General features: G+C 48.3%; 1 protein-coding gene across 2 annotated transcripts; it reads left to right on the top strand.

Moving 5' to 3' along the window:
* The first annotated feature begins 470 nt into the window (after positions 1 to 470).
* LOC125751618 (stereocilin) lies at positions 471 to 16,071 on the top strand. 2 transcript variants are annotated; one of them, XM_049030666.1, is made up of 30 exons: positions 471 to 731; positions 1,014 to 1,215; positions 1,307 to 2,437; positions 2,867 to 2,891; positions 3,152 to 3,656; positions 3,846 to 4,742; positions 5,349 to 5,411; positions 5,496 to 5,621; positions 6,003 to 6,169; positions 6,547 to 6,733; positions 6,838 to 6,950; positions 7,023 to 7,149; positions 7,564 to 7,746; positions 9,708 to 9,746; positions 9,917 to 10,096; positions 10,376 to 10,525; positions 10,786 to 10,844; positions 11,325 to 11,448; positions 11,707 to 11,789; positions 11,886 to 12,021; positions 12,568 to 12,767; positions 12,982 to 13,072; positions 13,159 to 13,318; positions 13,408 to 13,577; positions 13,859 to 14,014; positions 14,103 to 14,245; positions 14,353 to 14,501; positions 14,602 to 14,699; positions 15,417 to 15,564; positions 15,878 to 16,071. In XM_049030666.1, the coding sequence occupies exons 1-30, from the start codon at positions 648 to 650 to the stop codon at positions 15,973 to 15,975; spliced, it is 5,994 nt and encodes a 1,997-aa protein (XP_048886623.1). In that variant the 5' UTR covers positions 471 to 647; the 3' UTR covers positions 15,976 to 16,071. The 2 variants fall into 2 exon arrangements, with proteins under 2 accessions (XP_048886623.1, XP_048886622.1); XM_049030665.1 differs by having other exon boundaries at positions 13,405 to 13,577.
* Positions 16,072 to 17,791: the final 1,720 nt, after the last annotated feature.

The following is a 17,791-nucleotide window of genomic DNA, read 5'->3' as shown; positions in this document are numbered from 1 at the left end:
GACTTCTGTATCAGAGGCCTGATTGTCTGGTCCTGGTGACAGAGAGAGGGGTCTGTTTGTGCCCTGACAGCTTCAGCAGACCTTTAAAAAATTCCCCCAAGGACAGTGCCCAAAGTTACCTGGCAGACCCCAGTGAGAGAAGGCTGCAGTAGCTACTGGAAAACCATCATCATGTCACTACTTATTTCAACGATCTCTGGTTATTACTTTAAAAAGGCAATAGGATATATTTATTGGTAACACATCATGCTAATATGTCTTCTTGTTTGATGCACCTTGATGGTGTGTGATTGGTGCAATAACAATTCCTGAGAGCTTCTCCTGCTCACACCCCGAATGTTGGTCCCCCGGCGTCTGCTGCAGAAAGTCAGCTGGCATATGACAGCATGATGGCGCTGAAACATGAAGCTGGGGGTGTTTGTGCAACCAGCTGAATCTCAGAGGCGGGGAGGAGGAGCAGGTATGGGGGGGGGGGGGGGAGGGAGAGGGAAAGACAGAGTGGCAGGTATAGAGTAAGAGAGGGAGACGGAGATGGGTGCAGAGTTAGAGAAAATAGTGAGAAATGACTTAGGGAGATAGAGAGAGAAACAGAGGGGAAGCCGACTGTCCATTTGCTTCTGCAAGCTGACGGACGCAGCAGGTTTTTGATGGTGACTGACTCACATGCAGCCCTGAAGATCCAGACACAGCTGAGCAAAGAATTTCAAACCTACGAATGGACCAACTTTGCTGTAAGTAAGACGTTTTTGCAAATGTAAGGAGTGCTGCTTTGTGAAAGATTTTTTTTGCAGTGTGAAAGCGTGTCTGAAAGTTACTGATTTTCATGGTCACCTCACAACACTGCAAAGACTGTACATTAGCAAGTTCCTTTAGAGAAGACCGTTACAGGTGATTTTAGCGAAGGGAGACGGCAGTTAGACTAAGTGTTGTTAGGTGCAGAGTAATTGGCTTTTTTTGTATGTATGCTAATCAGGTTCCCGGCTGATCATTAACATTGCATGTCCATCCTACAGGGTGACACGTATCTCACTGCTCTCGCTGCGGCCAGACTCTGGTGCACTGGCAGAGTAGGTGCAGTGAGCCTCGAGGGATGCCGCTCAGCCCGTCGTGACCCGTGGTCGGCAAAGAGAGGTGTCAGGATGCTGAGGCACGGGACGGCCGTGTACATCGCACTCCTCATTGTTCTCGTTGCTCCAGTCGCAGTCTTTGGCAGAGGTCAGTGTGTTTTTTACGCCACCCCATTCCCCGAGGGATGTCCGTTTTCCTTTTGCTGTCAACTTATCATCCCACTGCCTTTTTCATTCAGGGAACAGCAGGGCGGCCCAGACAGAAGCGGCGCTGAAGGACCTGCTGCATGCCTGGCGCAAAGGTGGAGGTTGGCAGCCCTACAGGGAAAGGCCTGCGGCAGTCAGGGCTCGGGATCAGCAAATCCACTCCGCGGTGAAGAACATCGTTGGGGGGCTGAAAACACTGGGCCTGCTGCCTCGGGGGGACAGCAGCCAGCCAGAACTGGACAAGGCGTTGGACCGGAACCGGCTCTCGGGTTTTCTGTATAATATCTCCATGTACCTGCAGGGGGTGGGAGAGGCCAAGGACAACCCCCATCCATCAGACCAAGACCAGTTCTGGGAGAATGTGCTCTATTCCTTTCTCCAGCTCAACAAGGAGGGTCTGTACTCTACTTGGGATGGCAAGGTGGCACCCAGACCAACTTTCAAAATGTTAGACCTCTTCCTGTCGCTACGAGGCAGCCCTCACTGGGACGGGCTGCTGGGCCTGGTGCAGGCCATTGCCAGCCTCTCAGGGCAGCAGAACCAAAGACCTTTGCTCACGTTCTTCTCGCAGAACTGGAGGATGATCAGTGCACTGCTGGACGCCACACTGCAGGGGCTGCTCAGTGGCACCTACGGCCAGGCCAGTGCAGGGGTCCAGGGCTTCATTTGCATTCTGAAAGGGCGTGACGACTGCGCCTTCAATGTCGGCTGGCTCCAGCAGCTCACGGACTTCCTGGAGACGCGGAACTGGAAGCCCGTCATCAACCTGCATCCCGCGATACTGGCCGGCGAGCATCACACCGGGTCCCCCTCAGCTGGACGATTTAAGCCCTTCAGCATGCTTCCAGAGGCCTTCCGAGAGGACAGCCACCCAATCAACCAGACGAGGCCCAATTCTGAGGACCTGGGATCGATGAGCTCTCTCCTCCTGCAGGCACTGTCGAGGTCCAGTCCTGCAGAGCCGGCCAGCCGATTGGCTGAGCCGAACCCTGTCCTCCTGAAGGGATTGGATGGTCTGCGACGGGGTCTTCTGCACAGGGTGGGAAGCTCAGTCTATGGTAACCTGCGAAAGAAGGTATCCCATGTGACCGATGCTCTGCTTGATGAAGTCAGCAGTTTGGTGGGTGTACCCCACCCCAACCAGCATGGGAAATGTTCTGTAGGCAAGTTTTCCATTCTTTATATTCAAAACCTTTATCTTCACATGTTAGGATCAGGGAAAACGCCACTGGTTTTTATTCAAGGAGAACAAAGATGTACACTGCCGGCTTTACGCAAAACTTTGGGTTTGAAAGATGAGAATCGCTGCTTAAATCAGCACGTCCACTTTAACCATTAACATTTTAGAGCGTAATTGATGTTTTGTCCGAGGGCAGACATGCTGCTAGAAATCCAGGAGTGAAGTTAATTTGCTTTCCCTTTTCAAGGCTAGCAGTAACCGAATATCCACAGCATTGTGCGCTTAGAGATGAGGTTACATAAACCCCAATTGTGTCCTTACAAAGACTCACTCTTTGTTTTTCAATAAGCCTCCCTGGGCACTTTGTGATTTGTTGTTCTTCTTAAATTGTTTTTGTTTTCGCTTTTTTAAGGTGACTTAAGACAGCTAATTCTGTGGTAAGTTGAATTATACAGGCAATTTTATGAAAGCTTTTTTTAGTTTTTTAGGATATTACATTGCAGTGAAAACTGATATAATTGTAAAATTTGAGAATACATTTTAACTTGTGCATAAACTGTGATCTGATGCAGCTGAAAATTTAGACCAATAGTGCCAAGACCATAAACCAGATCTCATTGTTAACCAGCTGATAATGTGGACCAGAAGACTCCGGAAGAAATGGTCTATCTGAGTCAAGCCTGTTTTCACTCGGCAGGGGCATCAGGAATAACCTGACCTGGAATGTCCAGGCTTTGGGCTTCAGTTCCCAAGGGCCTCCCACTAGGCCCCAGTTTCGGTCCTGCCCCTCGTTCCAGGAAGATGGAAGATCATCCAGACCGCTGCGTCCGGCTCAAAGGCCTCGGTCCATCAAGCCTCACCCATCGAAGAGCGCAGGCTCGAAGCGGAGGGGCTCTGAGTATCTCTCTTCCGCAGAGATCCTGGAGGCAGCTTGTAACGACTCCATTCCAGGCCTCACTGGAGTCTCCAACTTCACTGTCTTCCTCTACTGCAACCTATTCGACGGAAACGATGACGGCACCGTCGCTGAAGCCGGTCACGTTGGGCCGGACCTGCACGCCTCGTGCTCCGACGCTGCCTGGTACCTCTCTGCTGCGGAGGAGGACTTCTTTTGGGTGCACGTGTGCAGTGAATTTTTCGCCCGCGAGTTCAACAACACTGTCTGCGCCAACGCCTCCTTTTGGCTGCAGCGAGCTCAGCAGGTAAGGAAGCTGTCTGCTCTTGGGGAACCTGATTTACTCCATATACTGTCTTAATCCAGTTAACTCATCTGCAGCCGTCCAGATTTGTATCTAAGGAAGTCAAACCACTGTTTGCTTTTGTAACTGCATGCTCCTAAATCCACTTTTGCTTTAGTCGAATTTATAACTGAGGACCTTGTTGATCTCTAGGCATCTCTGACCCAAGATTACCAGTACCTCAACCGGACCGGCATCGATGAACTGTGTGTGCAGCTGTCCAGTAAGACCTCAGGAGGCTCAGGCCCAGATCCTGATGATGAATGTCTCACGCAGCTCCGCACTCGCTCCCTCAGTGCTCGGGACTTCAGGAGGTGCTTCCTCCCAAACAGCTCTACCCTCGTCGCGTCTCTCTGCGGGAACGACTCGGAGCCCTACCCCCATGAAAGTGGCTGGGCAGCAGATTACTGCTCCAGAGTTCTCCACAATGATAGCTCCGGCCCCTTGGGGCAGGAACCCTGTGACTACGAGCACTGGGGAGGCGAACACTTCACTAACCACACCCTGCTACAGCTGTGCGCGGGGACAGAGGGATTGAAGGAGCACATTTGCCTCAACGCCACCCTGCTCCATCCATTGGCGGCCGCCCAGCCTTGGGTGCTGGGATGGTGCTCTGACCTGGGGTTGGAACCAGCTGGTGGTGGAGAGAAATGCTTCCTGCAGCGGGTTTTCGATATGCTGCCGGCACCCTACAACTTCGACACCTCCCGGCTGTGTGCCAGCCCCGCCCCCTTCCTGTTGGAGGCGCTGTACAGCCTGAGTCAGTGCGAGGGGGGGCGGGATGAGCGGGTGGGCTGGCTGGGTGCGGTACGGTATGTGCTACGTGTGCTGGACTTTGTGGTGGGCATCTCCGCGGGGCTAGAGGAGGGCGAGAGTGACGTACGACAAGGTTTAAGCCAGGCCATCCTGCTCTCCAGCCTCCTGGACAACACCTCCTTCTGGGGTACCCTCCGGCCCAATGCCTCCCTCAGCGTTCTCCACACCATTGGGCTCTTCCTCAGAAAAGAGCAAGACCCCTCCCTGAAGGAGGACCTGTTGAGCTGCTTCAGTGTATGTGTCATGTGATCGATGACATCCCTCAGAAAACATATGTTATTGTTTTAATTTTGTTAAGAACAGAAAGTCGGCAAAGTAATGAATTCGCACCAACTTTGGTACGTTCTGCGGAAACCAGTAAAGTGGAGAAAATGCGGATCATTGCGTTTCCATCCTTTTCTCTTGTATCACATAACATTAATGTTCTCACACTGATAGCTGCTTAACTATAGATTATGCATATACAGCTCTGGAAAAAGTTAAAAGACCACAGCAAAACCTTTAGCTTTCAGTCTTTACTCAGTTTATGGGTCGGTGCCTTTGTGAAATATAGACTTTTCTCTGGTATTAGAAAGACACTTCCACCCTTTACCTGGTTTCCTGCCTCACTTTCTTCTTGTGTACTGCTGACTTATGAACTTTGGGCCTTAAAGCGACCTGCCGCTCAGTGTAACCTTCTGCCAGCAGAACCAGGATTTAAAAATGCATATTTAAAAAAAATATAGAGTGGTCTCTTCATTTTTTCCGGAGCTGCACCTGAGTATACAGACCCTTCGACAAGCTTCGATTGTGTCTCCTGAGTGTCAGAATGGCCCAGCAGTTTGTGTTGTCCTCCTACAGCCTGTTCTGTGGGACCTCATCCAGAGGGAGGACAACTCCTCAGCCCTGAGGGTCCTGTTCCAGGTACATCCGCAATCCGGCAAAACAGTGTAGCCACCGCAGCAGTTCCGGGGCGTGAAGCTGAAAGCAGGAGCCTCTGTTGTCCAGGAGTACCTGCAGATGCCGAGAGAGAGCATCCGCACGCTGGTGATGACTGCTGAGAAGGAGGCTGTGAAGAGGTTCCTGTCCCACATGCGGCAGAGCTGGGACCAGCTGCAGGTGGAAACAGCCCAGGTGGGGGAGGATCACTGACCAAACAGAGCGGGGTCCCAGACAAGCCTCGGTCTCCTGTATTAAAGTGATCACCTGTAGAGATGGGGCGGGCTCTCGGGTGCCACCGTAACAGAAGAGTTCAGTCTCGTTGAGCTTTAAGTCGACCGTTTTGCATTGTTTCGCTGGTGTTTGTGCGTTTTTTCCCCATCTTTGTGGTGGGTTTGCTCTGCGTGTTCTGCCTCGACGCCATAGTCTAGATAATATGTGAGTCCTGTTGGGGAATGGCATCCTTACAGACGTGCACTGTAGCCCCGAATGGGAGGATTGCCATATGAATATGAAATGCTGTGTTGAATTTATTTCAATTTTTTTAGTGTGTTTGACTCGACTGTTTGTTCTTAGGCATCCCAGAAGGAACAGCAAGCCATGGAGACGATGACCTCTGCTTTCATTCACAAGTTCACCCGTGTGACTCCTGACCTCTTTGTAGACCTCTCACAGTTCATCCCATTCATGTCTGTTTCCGATATCATGACCTTCCCGACCTCCCTAATGGTCAACGATAGTGTGTGAGTGGACGTACTTCACTGGATGTTAGACAGCAGTGTGTCAGTGGATGCACTTCAGTGGAAATTAGACAGCAATGTCTCAGTGGATGTACTTCACTGGATGTTAGAGAGCAGTGTGTCAGTGGATGCACTTCAGTGGAAATTAGACAGCAGTGCGTCAGTGGATGTACTTCAGTGGAAATTAGACTGCAGTGCGTCAGTGGATGTACTTCAGTGGAAATTAGACAGCATTGTGTCAGTGGATGCACTTCACTGATGTCAGCCAACACTGCATTAGTGGATGATTATACTTCACTGGATGTTAAACAACAATATGCTATATGTACTTCACTGAATACATGAATAAAAGAGACCCGTGGTGCTCTTCTGTGTATTAGGCTAATGGCTATTCGTGATCACAGCTCTGAGATGAAGTCTCCACAGAAAAGAGCTTTTGTCAAGCGGCTCCTGCAGACCAAAGTTGTGGAGGAGGTCCCGTCCTGGCCGGCGTACTTCCTCAGCTCCATCCTCCCGCTGCTTCCATACGTCCCTGTCTGCTACTTCCAGAGGCTGACAGTGCAGCAGGTCAGCTGCTTGGAATGCTGCTGTAACGCCGTAACCCCTGGCGTCCATCTGACAATGACTCTCGCATGTAAATAGATCCTGACTGTTTTTCTTTATTCCTTTAGCTCAGTCCCCTGGTGGAGGATCTGGGGAACAGCAGCCTCGATGCCACCAGGGGGCGCCATGTGCTGCGCACCGTTTTCAGCAAGAGTAAGAACCTGACATGCGTGGATGTGAGGTAAGAACGCTGCCGACAGGCGACGCTCAGCCGCTTGTGGTCAGGTGAGCTCAGGCGCCTGTTTCGCTCCAGCCGGCTCGGGACTCTGGCGTGTTACCTGAACCCTGAAGAGCTACACCAGCTTCTCATGGTCTCACCACCGCTGTGGCGCCAGCTGGCCACGTGTGTGTCGGAGGGACATGCCAGCTCCACGGGCCGGGTGAGGAGGGGGGGGGGGGGGAGATGGCAAGTCACCACCACGCAATTATCTCCACACCCAGTGCATCCACTATCTGAGCTTACACCAACTGCGAAAATTCTAGCTTAGCCTTAGCCTCTGCTCCCTACACATGGAACTTCCTAAGGGTCCACTAAGATCTATCACCATGTTATTTCTGGGTAATGGGGCCCCCAGCGAGCCTGGGCTTGGGGTAATGGGAGGCCAGTACAAAAGGACGTCATGTTTACAGCTGCAACATGTTGAATCAGCTGTTTCCACACGACACTGCATCCTCCAGTGTTCAGTCATCAGATAACATCCTCAGATAATTTGTTATCAGGTATCATCCTGAGATATGTTAACTCTTCCCCTAAGCCCTAACTGTCGCTCTCCGCCACTGGCGGATCTTCTCAGCTGGCTCACTGGCTGGCCCTCGCTGTCAGGCATCTCGACGCCAGCAGCCTGTCCCCACCGGAGCTGAGCGCACTGCGCGGCCTGCTGCCTCGTCTGGGAGCCTCCTTCCTCCAGCCCTTTCCCGCCCCCAGACTCCTGCAGATCCTCTCCCAGCCCGGCCTGCCCAGCTACCCCCCGGCCCAGGTAAGGGTCACGGAACGCTGTCCTATCCAAACAGACATTGCCCCGTGGGCCGGGAGAGATACTGATCAATTGCAGAGGCTCTAGACAGCTTTCTGAAATTTCCAAGAAAAATGACATGAATCTGATTTTAAACATGCATTGAAAGGTCTTGCATCCAGGAATGTCGAGACCAATGCACTGCCGCATAGCAGAATTTTTCCCGATAGTAGAATATTACTAAAACTCTGAATTGTAACACATTTGCTACACTCACTTTAATCCTTTCATACACACAACAATGATTATTGAAGTGTAAAAGTGTGATATTCATTTATTAATTCAGTGTCACTGCTGAGTAGGGGTGGGCGGTACAGTGATGTCATAGTCATTACCAGTGTTATTGTGCTGCTTAAGTAGCCCTTTTATTTGCGCTAAGGCGCCATTAGTGTTAATAACAGCAGCGAATCTAACACCCTCACCCAAAATGCCGTAATGTTTCTAATAGAGTGGCTGCTGTGTTCTGAAATCCTACAGCTGAAAAGTTTTCAAACGCATTACTTTATAAAATGTTTGAAAAATAGACATAGTTATTTGTGACTTCATGTTTTACATTATTTAACAACTATAAAAAAGTTCTTTTCATACAAATCAACTCAGGTTAAACAATTAAAAAAGGTACGTTTTTAATTGGGGTAGTTTGCAAACCCTGCAGACCATATACAAGGTAAAAAAAAAACATACATACATGTAAATGCGCGTTCAGACTTGGTCTCGAATTTAAAAATCTCACTCCACAGTTGGTAAACGCAGCTGGTAGCCCTGCGTTTAATTACAAATGAAAAGTGCATTGTTCACTTTTTGTATTGTTTCGAAATAAAACCGCCCATGTAATTAAAATGTAAATTAGCAATTAAAGTGTACTTCTTGTATTATAAAATATTTCTTTAATTTATATAAAGGGACAGTACATACTAATTCATTCATTCAGGACATACTAATAAAACTTGTAACAAAGTAATACCGTGATGTAATACCATCACCCTCCAAAACGTGAAATATACCGTGATAATAGTTGTAGGTCATATCGCCCATGCCTGCTTCTGAGTCTTCCCTATATTCAATATAAGAGATTGCGAGGTAAAAAATAGCAGTAAAACAGGAAGACGACTCAAGCATGCCACCTCCTAGGCATGTACAGGAACTGACATTTGTATTGCACAATGCTTTTCTTGTTATATTTTATTTTTAGTGTAAATTCTTAATAAAATACTTATACTGGTATTTTAAAATCGGGGAGGCACGATGGTGCAGTGGTTAACCTTTCACTGCAAATTAAAGCATCCAATAAATACACTGCCCAGTCTGCCCAGTCAAAAAAAAAAAGCCATTTGAATTTAACTCAGAAAATACTTAAACGCCAATGACTGGATCACTATTACAGCTGAGCAACATTATGCAGCAATAAAATGAAGTCAGCTGAGTACCTGAATCTACTGACTGGCCAGGTTACACCTCCATCCATCATCGGTGGACTTTTTTCTTCGCTAATGGCATGAGGAAATTCTCAGGCTCAAATTGTGGACGAGGGGCTCAGAAGCACGAGGGGATCATTTTCACACATGAATTGACCACCGCAGAGTCTTTGGGGTGTGCTGAAGAAGAAATGACAGAATGGTTCAACTCACCTGTCATCAGTACGAGTTCTCCATGAGAAATGAATGCAAATCTGGGTGAAAATAAATGTTAAGATGTTGCATGTGATTGTGGAAACAATGGCCTGACAAACATGCACCATAATCAAAGCTAAAATGACAATCCAACAAAATATTAAAGTCCACATTTTTTTTTGGCCAAGCAGTGATCTCCAAGTACGGTCCCGTTTTTTTTTTTAATGATATCTTCTGTAGTCACTTTTAAAAGTAAACAAGTAACGGTTTCATGTTTAGTGTCTCTAACCAACTCGGCTACTGCTGTTTTCTCAGGCTTTCAGGATTTTAACGAAGTTAACTCAGGAAGTAAATGTAAGTGACCAGCTCACTCCGCTGTGCTCTGTCTCCGTCCTCCTGTTTTCCAAAGAAACATCTCAGGGTCTTGAAGGAAAAGCGTAAAGGTCTCTCTAGATTGCTCTGCTTTTTGGATTCTAGTAGGTAAATGGTCCAGGTCCTTTACTACATCACTGCCCCCTCTGCAGCTCCGGCTGGGTGAACTGTGCAGGCTACAGCCCCTCCTGAAGGGCCTGTCTCCCTCGGTTCTGAGGGCCCTGTCCGGGCCCACGCTTGGGGAACCGTCCCCCTGTCGGTGCTGGAACACTCTCCTGTCCAGGCTGCCGACGCCGACCCAGAGAGCCGTACTGCACAGCATCCTTCAGGAGGTACCCGCGGGTTTCTCTGACTAGCTTATACCCTAAACCTGGGGTTTCCGAACTATATCCTGTAGCTGTTGTCTCTCTGCAGTGTGACTCCATCACAGCCTGCTTTACAGTTTTCACAGCTAAACAGCTCCACTGATCCTGATTCTGCCCAGATGCCACCATGGGGGGGGGGGGGGGGGGCAGTCCAAGTCCAGGCACAGCTGACCACCCCCCCCGCCATCTTCCCAGTGATTTAGCTTCCTGTATAGGACAGTCTCTGTACTCATTGTGTTTTCAAAGGCGTTGGAGAAGATCTCGGGAAACACCAGCCTACGACTGCAGTGCCTCCTTCCCTACGTGCCCCTGAAGATGCTGGCTTCAGCGTTAGATGGCCCCGCTGTCCTGAGGTCTATTGCCACCTACAGACACCTGCCCTGGTCTCCCCAGCAGGTACCCCTGCCACTTTCCTGCCACTTGCATCGACTATATTTCTGCCTGGTGAAGCTGGTTTATTATTTACGAACAATTTATTAGTGAAGAACACGGCACATTGCTGACTTGCTATTGAAAGAGATGCTTCACTGAACTACAGCAGACCTGAAGGGATTTGTAAATGACTACTGTCAGCTTTGAAGGGATTTTGTCACAGAATGTGCCGGAGAAGATACTTAAGTTTTCCCTCAAACTCCTATCTCTGGTCCTCTGCCCAGGCTCAGCTCCTTTTCAAGAAGATCCTTCAAACCACAAACATAACAAGAGAGTCTTTAAGGTAATGGAGACCAGCTTCGCCTAATCCTACATTCTCGGCTGCAGTTAGCTATCCCCCCCTATACAGTAGGACAAGATTTCTGATTGTGCAAGAAGCATCCATCCATAAATCCATCAATTCCACTTATCCAGTACAGGGTCGTGGTGAGTTAATAGCCTATTCCAGGAAGGAGAGACCCTAGACAGGCTGACATTTGTTATAGTTCGGCCGTGATTCGCTAACGAACTTATATTTGATTCAGTGACATGAGAAATGCTGCACTCTTGAATGTCTGCATACAAACTTTAACTGCTTTTCAGTCCCATCTTGGTTTATAATCTGATCAGTTAACTGTCTTCCACAGGACGCTGCCGCTGTCAATGTGTGTTTCATTTTGGTCCATTTTTGGCCAAAACACATTAAATGTGCATAGAAAAGCATAACAGCTTTTCACCACATTACTGGCCTTTGGTTTCTCCCATGTGGTGGTTTTGACTATAGGGCCCTGGGCCGTATTGCCAGTGGGATGAGCTGTGATTGGTTCAGGCTCTGGGCCAATGAGTCCGGTTTCTTGGAGTTGCTGTTTCTGGTCACTGAACTGCCAGGAGGGATGACACCATCTTTGGTACGGAAATTCACCATGACTCTCCCTCAGAACATCGCATGTATGCATCCTTTACATACACTTTATGCATCATTTACATGCATTGTATACATCCTGTACATCCTTTTAGGATTTCAAAACATTCAAAAAACACTTCTAATGTCTTTTTGAATTTTTAAAGATATTTTTGTGCAAGAATTGCGACTTGAGTGTCAGATATTAATGGCCCAAACAAAGTATGTTTTGCATGTGATTTTGTTATCCCTCTGTTCCTTCCAGAGAAAATGTGTTGTGGAGGAGCTTCTGAAAAGACCAAGGAGTGATTTAAATATCCTGCCCCCATCCTTCTCTGCAGGATTACCGTAAGAAGCATTCCCATAATTCCTGTTTCTCCGTGCTTTTCTCCTGTACTGGTTTGACAGCTTAATCATCTCACTTGTGCCTCTGGTGGATCTCAGAGTGCAGCTGCTTGAGAGCCTGTCTAACGCGTCCTTCATGGCTGTTCTCGAACACATCCGCCGGGACATCGGCGGATTCCTCCGGCTTCCACGCCACAAGCAAGCGGCTTTAGCAGAAAGAGCCGTTGCCATACTGGTACGTAGAGCATCTTTACGGGATCCCCGAATGAAAACAGTGGGGAAATCTGCTCTCACTGTGGGTTTCTGAGTTCTTGAATTGAAGTGGTTGCTCATGGAAACGCCCTCTGATGTCATTCTGTGTTTATAAACTGGATTATTTAGAGCCACCCATTATCAGGATCGGGATCAAGGTCATGGTGAGCCCGGAGCGTATACCAGGATGTTCAGGCACCAAGCAGCCGATAACAAGGAACACGAAACCACAGTTTTAAAACAACAATCCGAAACAACTTGTCAGCTGAATGACAAATTTTGAGCTGAAGCTATAGCACGATTATGAGTCTCAGTGCAGTGCTATTTTATTTTTAGGGTTTTATCTCGAACAGAGTTAAGTTGTGGTTACACTCTACAGCAGTGTTGCCCAACCTGGCTTCCTCTCACCTCCCAGTACACTAGAAACAGGCATTCGGCGATTTTGATTGGCTTGGAGCAAAAAAGTGGACTGTCTGAGGGACCCCAAGAACTAGGTTGAGTTATGGTTTACGTCTACTTGCCTCTGTAGGCCATCTCTCAGGAGGAGGATGTCTCTGGAGCTGCTTTAGACCTCCTGGGTCCACTCATGCCCTTCCTGGACCGGGACACGTTTGGACAAGTGGAGCGGGAGGCTCTGAGGCTGAGGCTGGATGAGATGAAGGGCTACTGCCTGCCCCAGGACACCATGAAGGAGATGGCCAGGATCCTCACCCAGAGAGACCTGCTGGGGTGTGGAGACTCTGCCCTTCCCTACTTTTCATGACCTTTATTTGGTCGCATGAGTTGGGTTTTCTTGCTTGGATTTAAGGTAGCCCAGTTTAAATGGACTTTATGTTTGTTCACTTACATTTAGTCCAGACTACCTTAAATTCAACAAGTTATCCTGTGTTAAATACAGAATCTTTTGGTTCAACGTTTGTCTGTGTTTACTTGTGTGCTACAGGGACCCAGCCACTTGGACCATTGAGGAAGTGGAACACACTGGCAGGCTGCTGTTTGCCCTCTCACCTTCTCAGATTGCGTCTATTCCCCTGGTGAGAACATGGCGTGTCGTCATGGTGATGCCCACACCCTCGATAGTGGATCTGCTGGTAATAGGCCAGTGGTGTATTCCCGTTAGGATGTGCTGAGACCAGATGTGGTGGAGCAAGTCCTGGAGAGCCAGAAGAGCTGGGAGGACAGCGAGGTGGGCCAGAGCTGCAAGCCTCTGGGGGAGCTAGTCGAGAAGAGAGAGAACCTGGTCCGGGGCATCGTCCGGAGACGGGGCAGGCGGAGGAAAGGTGAGGAGGCCCCTGGCTTTGTTTTTTTACATAACCTTGTGGTGCTCATATTCTGACATCTGATCCCCTGCAAATGCCTCGGCAAGCAGAACCAGTCCCGGGCTGTGCAGATATCAAGGGCACGTTTCCCTCGGCCTGGACAGCAGCTCAGCTGGGCCGGATGGAGGAGGAGGAGCTGGCCAACTGTGTGGAGGATCTGGCTCAGGATGATTCCCTCAGTCCCGAACAGCGTCGGGCACTGTGGGCGCTACTCCGCCAGGTCTGTCCCCCACAGTGAGACGTATCACAAACAGGAAGCAATCTATCTGACGCTGAGATGGATTAATGGAAGGTCTGGACCTTAATAAGCAGGTTCTTGGCTTATGCTAATATGCTAATAATAAAATCGGCATTTATTCCACTCGAGATCAACATTTTTGTTGTGTTTTGCAGAAATTGTTCTATAAACAGGCATAAAGAGAGAAAAATCTGGGAAATTGCTGCAGTCCTTAATGGCTTTGAGCGGAATGCAGTGTAGTGGGTGGGTTTTGTTTTCTGCAGTCCTATGGTCCAGCGAAAAGCCTGACCCGTGAGCGGATCTTGGAGCTTGGCTGTCTGGTGACGGAAATGAACGAAAGGGAACTTCAGGACACCAACCTGGCAGACCTGGGAACAGTAATTCACCTGGGTGCCTGGAGGGGATGGACACCTAAGAAGGTACGGAGACATTTCTGCTGCATTGCAGTGTACCACTCCCCTCAGTGCACTTATCCGTGTGTCGCACCCCTTGCCATCTTTGCATCAGGTGAGGGCAGCCATGATGAGTTTTCTACGTCATAGTGACCTGAAGCTGGAGGAGCTGGAAGCTACAGAGTTGGCGTCTCTTGGGAATCTCCTGTGTGGACTTAGTCCCACGGAAATCAGCCGCTTGGACCCCAAACATCTCAGGTCAGACAAAAAGGAAAGACCAAAAAGTCTCAACAAACTTTTATACGGTTAATTCTGACAGTGCCAAACGGGGCTTGTAGGAATACGTTTGTATGCCTTTCGGTCAGCATGGCGACCCTGTTCCTGAGAGACCTGCGCCTACCGTGCTCCGAGCAGCAGATGGAAGCTCTGCTTTCTCAGCTCTCACGTCCTCAAGGCTTCGGCCCCATCAGCAGCTGGGGACCTGAGATCTTCACCGAGATTGGAAACCTGGCAGGTACGCTCCGGCTGGCCGCTGGTGGGGGGCTGGGGGGGGTTCACTGGAACCAGCATGGGTGGCTCAGATGAACCAAGTGTACCTGTGCCTCCCACATCAGTGGGACTACCTGACATGGTGCTGTCTGCGCTGGTGAGGGAGCAGGTGGAGGGACTGACCCCAGAAGTTATTGCTCTGATCCCACCCACCAAGATGGCGGTGAGTGCTTTCAGATCCGTTATGAGTCGCGGATCTTGAGGTATCTCTCTTTCGTATAGCTGACATCTAGTACTGGGAGAATCCATTTGGCTTATTGACATCCAGTGTGCGCGGATCATCACTGAAAACCACTGGATTTGATTTATAATACATAATATGAATAAGTATTCCACACACGTTCCTGAGACATGTCATATTTCACAGTAGTCGTCTCCTTCCGCTTATGAGAATTATCCTTCCTGGTTTAGTATTGCTGTGACCTCAGATCACATGGCTGGGAGATTATATTGGCTGTGTAGAAAAGCTCTCTGTAGGAGTTCCCCTGTAATAGAATCTCCATGGCAACAGACCCCATTCTCTGCCAGAACTGGAAGTGAAGGTCTGCTGCAAGATTACACACAGGGATCCCTACAGCGTTCAGAATTCCAGATCTCTCCGCTTTTCACCGATTAAAAATAAAAAAATAAAAAACAAAACAATTAATCGGCATTCTTCAGTGGCCCTTCGAGGTCATTAATTAGGAATGCAGATTGAATAATGTGCAATTAAAAATGTTTTGTCACTAAACAGTGTAATATTTGGGTAGTAATAATGGGTCGTGTAATTATCTCCATTTAGACACAGACATAATCACTGCACCCAGGAATTTAAGAAAATGTAAATAGGGGTGATCTTCTGTACCTAGAGTTTCTTGTTTTTTTGAATGTTGTCCTGCAGGTGGCGCTCAGCTCTCCCCAGCTCTCCTGGCTGACTGTGGAGCAGGCATCTGCTGTGACTGAGGAGCAGTGGTCTGAGCTGGGGGGCGAGCAGAAACGTGCCCTGGCTATGGCTCTGTATGAAGGGGACCTCCCCCTGGAGCACAGGGGTAAGCACCTGTGGGGGGGTTGGATAACTCAGTGTGTTTCCATCAAAGTAACAGTTAATTATCAAAAGTTTCACAGTCCTCTTGTATGTGGGCCAGGGGTTTTCTTAAGGTGGAGATCGTATGGGGGGGGGGGGGCAATAATTCATACAGATTCATTCGTCAATCATATGTTTTTAATTAGTGAGTGACAGGAACTCCAGCCCTCTGGGGCCAATCGGCTTGTAGCTGGGCCCACTGCCCCTATGGCCCCGCCCCTCTATACACACCTGATGTAAGCATAGCTCTTTAGCTAACGATGTGTCTGTCTCTGCAGGGAGAAACCTGGCACCTCTGGCACGATCTCCTGATTGCCTTACACTATGGCTGTTGTGTTTGTCCTATTTGTTAAAGAACGCGCTACTGTTGCCCTAGTGTTGCTCCACCCCAGGAAAAAGCATTTGTACTGAAAAATAAACACCATGTTTTTGCCACTGTTCCTTTTCCTTAAATAAACTGTTTGTATAACGTATAAAATCTCAGGTGGTATTATTCCTTATCCCTTCCTGAATATCCTTCATGGTTGATAAGGCTGCAGGTGCCCATGTGCTTCTGACCAAATCCATAGTCTGCTCACCTCATCTCTGAAGAGCCCAAATGAAGCGTCGCGGTTTGGCATGCAGAAGGATCCCCGCAGAGTCTGGATAAGCTGAGCCAGATGGAAACAGGCAGCAGCCTGCTGGCTTAGGAGCCATTGTCGTTCCTTCACACCTCCAGAGCCCCCTCTTTCGGCCTGGCCTTGGCGCTCTCTGGTGCTCTCTGCCCAGACTTTCACACCACCTCCCTACATTAGCCTGTTCATTCCCTTCCTTCCAAAGCCTGCTGCTCCAGGAAGGTGGTAGCTGTAAGTGGGGGGCTTTCTGCCCCAGCCACCCTCTGGGCAGTTGGCAGCCCCCCGGTCCTGGCATAGCCTCTCATTTCATCGGCTGCCATTGGAAGGAAAAAGGTTTCTTGAAAACCTGATGGATTTTTTTTTTTTAGGTCATTGTAAAATTAGTAAACTCTCCTCAAAGCATGCATTGTTCTGATGAAACTTGTTTTTAAACTGTAGAGTCTTCCTAGACTTTAGTGTGTCCCATTGCTTAGACTGAAAGAGATACAGACACCTTCCAAATCCAGGGCATCATTAAACTTCAGGGCCGTAGAAACAACCAGCCAAAGACAGCATATGGCAGAGTTTATAAGACCCTAACACCAAAATGTCGACACAGTACGTTTATGTCAAAAGTAACTTCAGAAACAGAAGACTAGATTCGCAGTGCTACACCAAGCCAAGGGCGACGGGACAAACTCACAGTTCTCTGTGGAATTGTTCAGTATTCAGGATGTCTGAATCCTCAGAGGAGTAATGACATCGCAGTCACATGACTGGGCCACTCGTGGTTCTAACTGGAAATGGCTCAGTTTCCATGGTGACCATTCTGGGTCTGAAGACGAGGCATTGCAGCATGCAGAAAAGGCTGGGTGTTTATAATAAATAATATGAAAAATATATACTGTTAAATATGTTCAAAATGAATTTTATAACCAAATACATCATTATGAGGCAAACATATAAAGTATGCTATTAATTCCAGTTACTACAAATAAGACCCCGTTTAATGGAGGGACGAATGAGCTCTAATGGAGATCTGAGTGCAGGGAAATCCAGCCGAAAATGGCTAAGAAGCCACCAAAGGTGCAACTGGACTGAAAGGCTTCTGATTGTGCTACAGCTGATTGATAGGAGATGGGATCAGAATGTCAGTAGATCTATGGGTAACACTTCATTTCAGGAAACACAAATAATACGCTGTTATACTCTAAATGAATCATGAAGTAACCCTTACTTAATGTATTAATTAACCACAAACTTGTATGTATTCACGAATTCTACTTCAGTAGTAAGCAAGTTGCTACTTAGTTATTAAGGAACTGAATTGAAAAACCGTAGTATATTATGTGTGCCTATCTTGAGTAAAATGGTACCAATCTGTGGTGTGGTTTTTATGTGAATCAGCAGTCTGGGCTGAATATTTTACTGACTTGGTGATGAAATCAGCTCAGCTTATCCGTTTATCACAAATAGTATTTACACGGGTCATTGCTTCAATAACTTTTATTGTGGCAACATGGCATGAAATTGCCTGCCTGAGTCACTCGTAGGAAATGTCAAGGCAAATTAATTGGCCAGTGTCAGGGTGCAGCCATT

This window comes from Brienomyrus brachyistius, chromosome 11, assembly GCF_023856365.1.
Source record: "Brienomyrus brachyistius isolate T26 chromosome 11, BBRACH_0.4, whole genome shotgun sequence".
Classification (NCBI taxonomy): domain Eukaryota; kingdom Metazoa; phylum Chordata; class Actinopteri; order Osteoglossiformes; family Mormyridae; genus Brienomyrus; species Brienomyrus brachyistius.
Note: the sequence above shows the minus strand (reverse complement) of the source record. Positions and strands in the feature narration are given on the sequence as shown.

What these genes read in the sequence shown, in the direction of transcription:
- LOC125751618 (XM_049030665.1), top strand. Translation starts at nt 648, where the DNA reads ATGGTGACTGACTCACATGCAGCCCTGAAGATCCAGACACAGCTGAGC. An exon ending in ACGAATGGACCAACTTTGCT is followed by an intron (nt 732 to 1,013) that starts GTAAGTAAGACG and finishes TCCATCCTACAG; the next exon opens with GGTGACACGTATCTCACTGC. An exon ending in ACCTGTTGAGCTGCTTCAGT is followed by an intron (nt 4,743 to 5,348) that starts GTATGTGTCATG and finishes GTCCTCCTACAG; the next exon opens with CCTGTTCTGTGGGACCTCAT.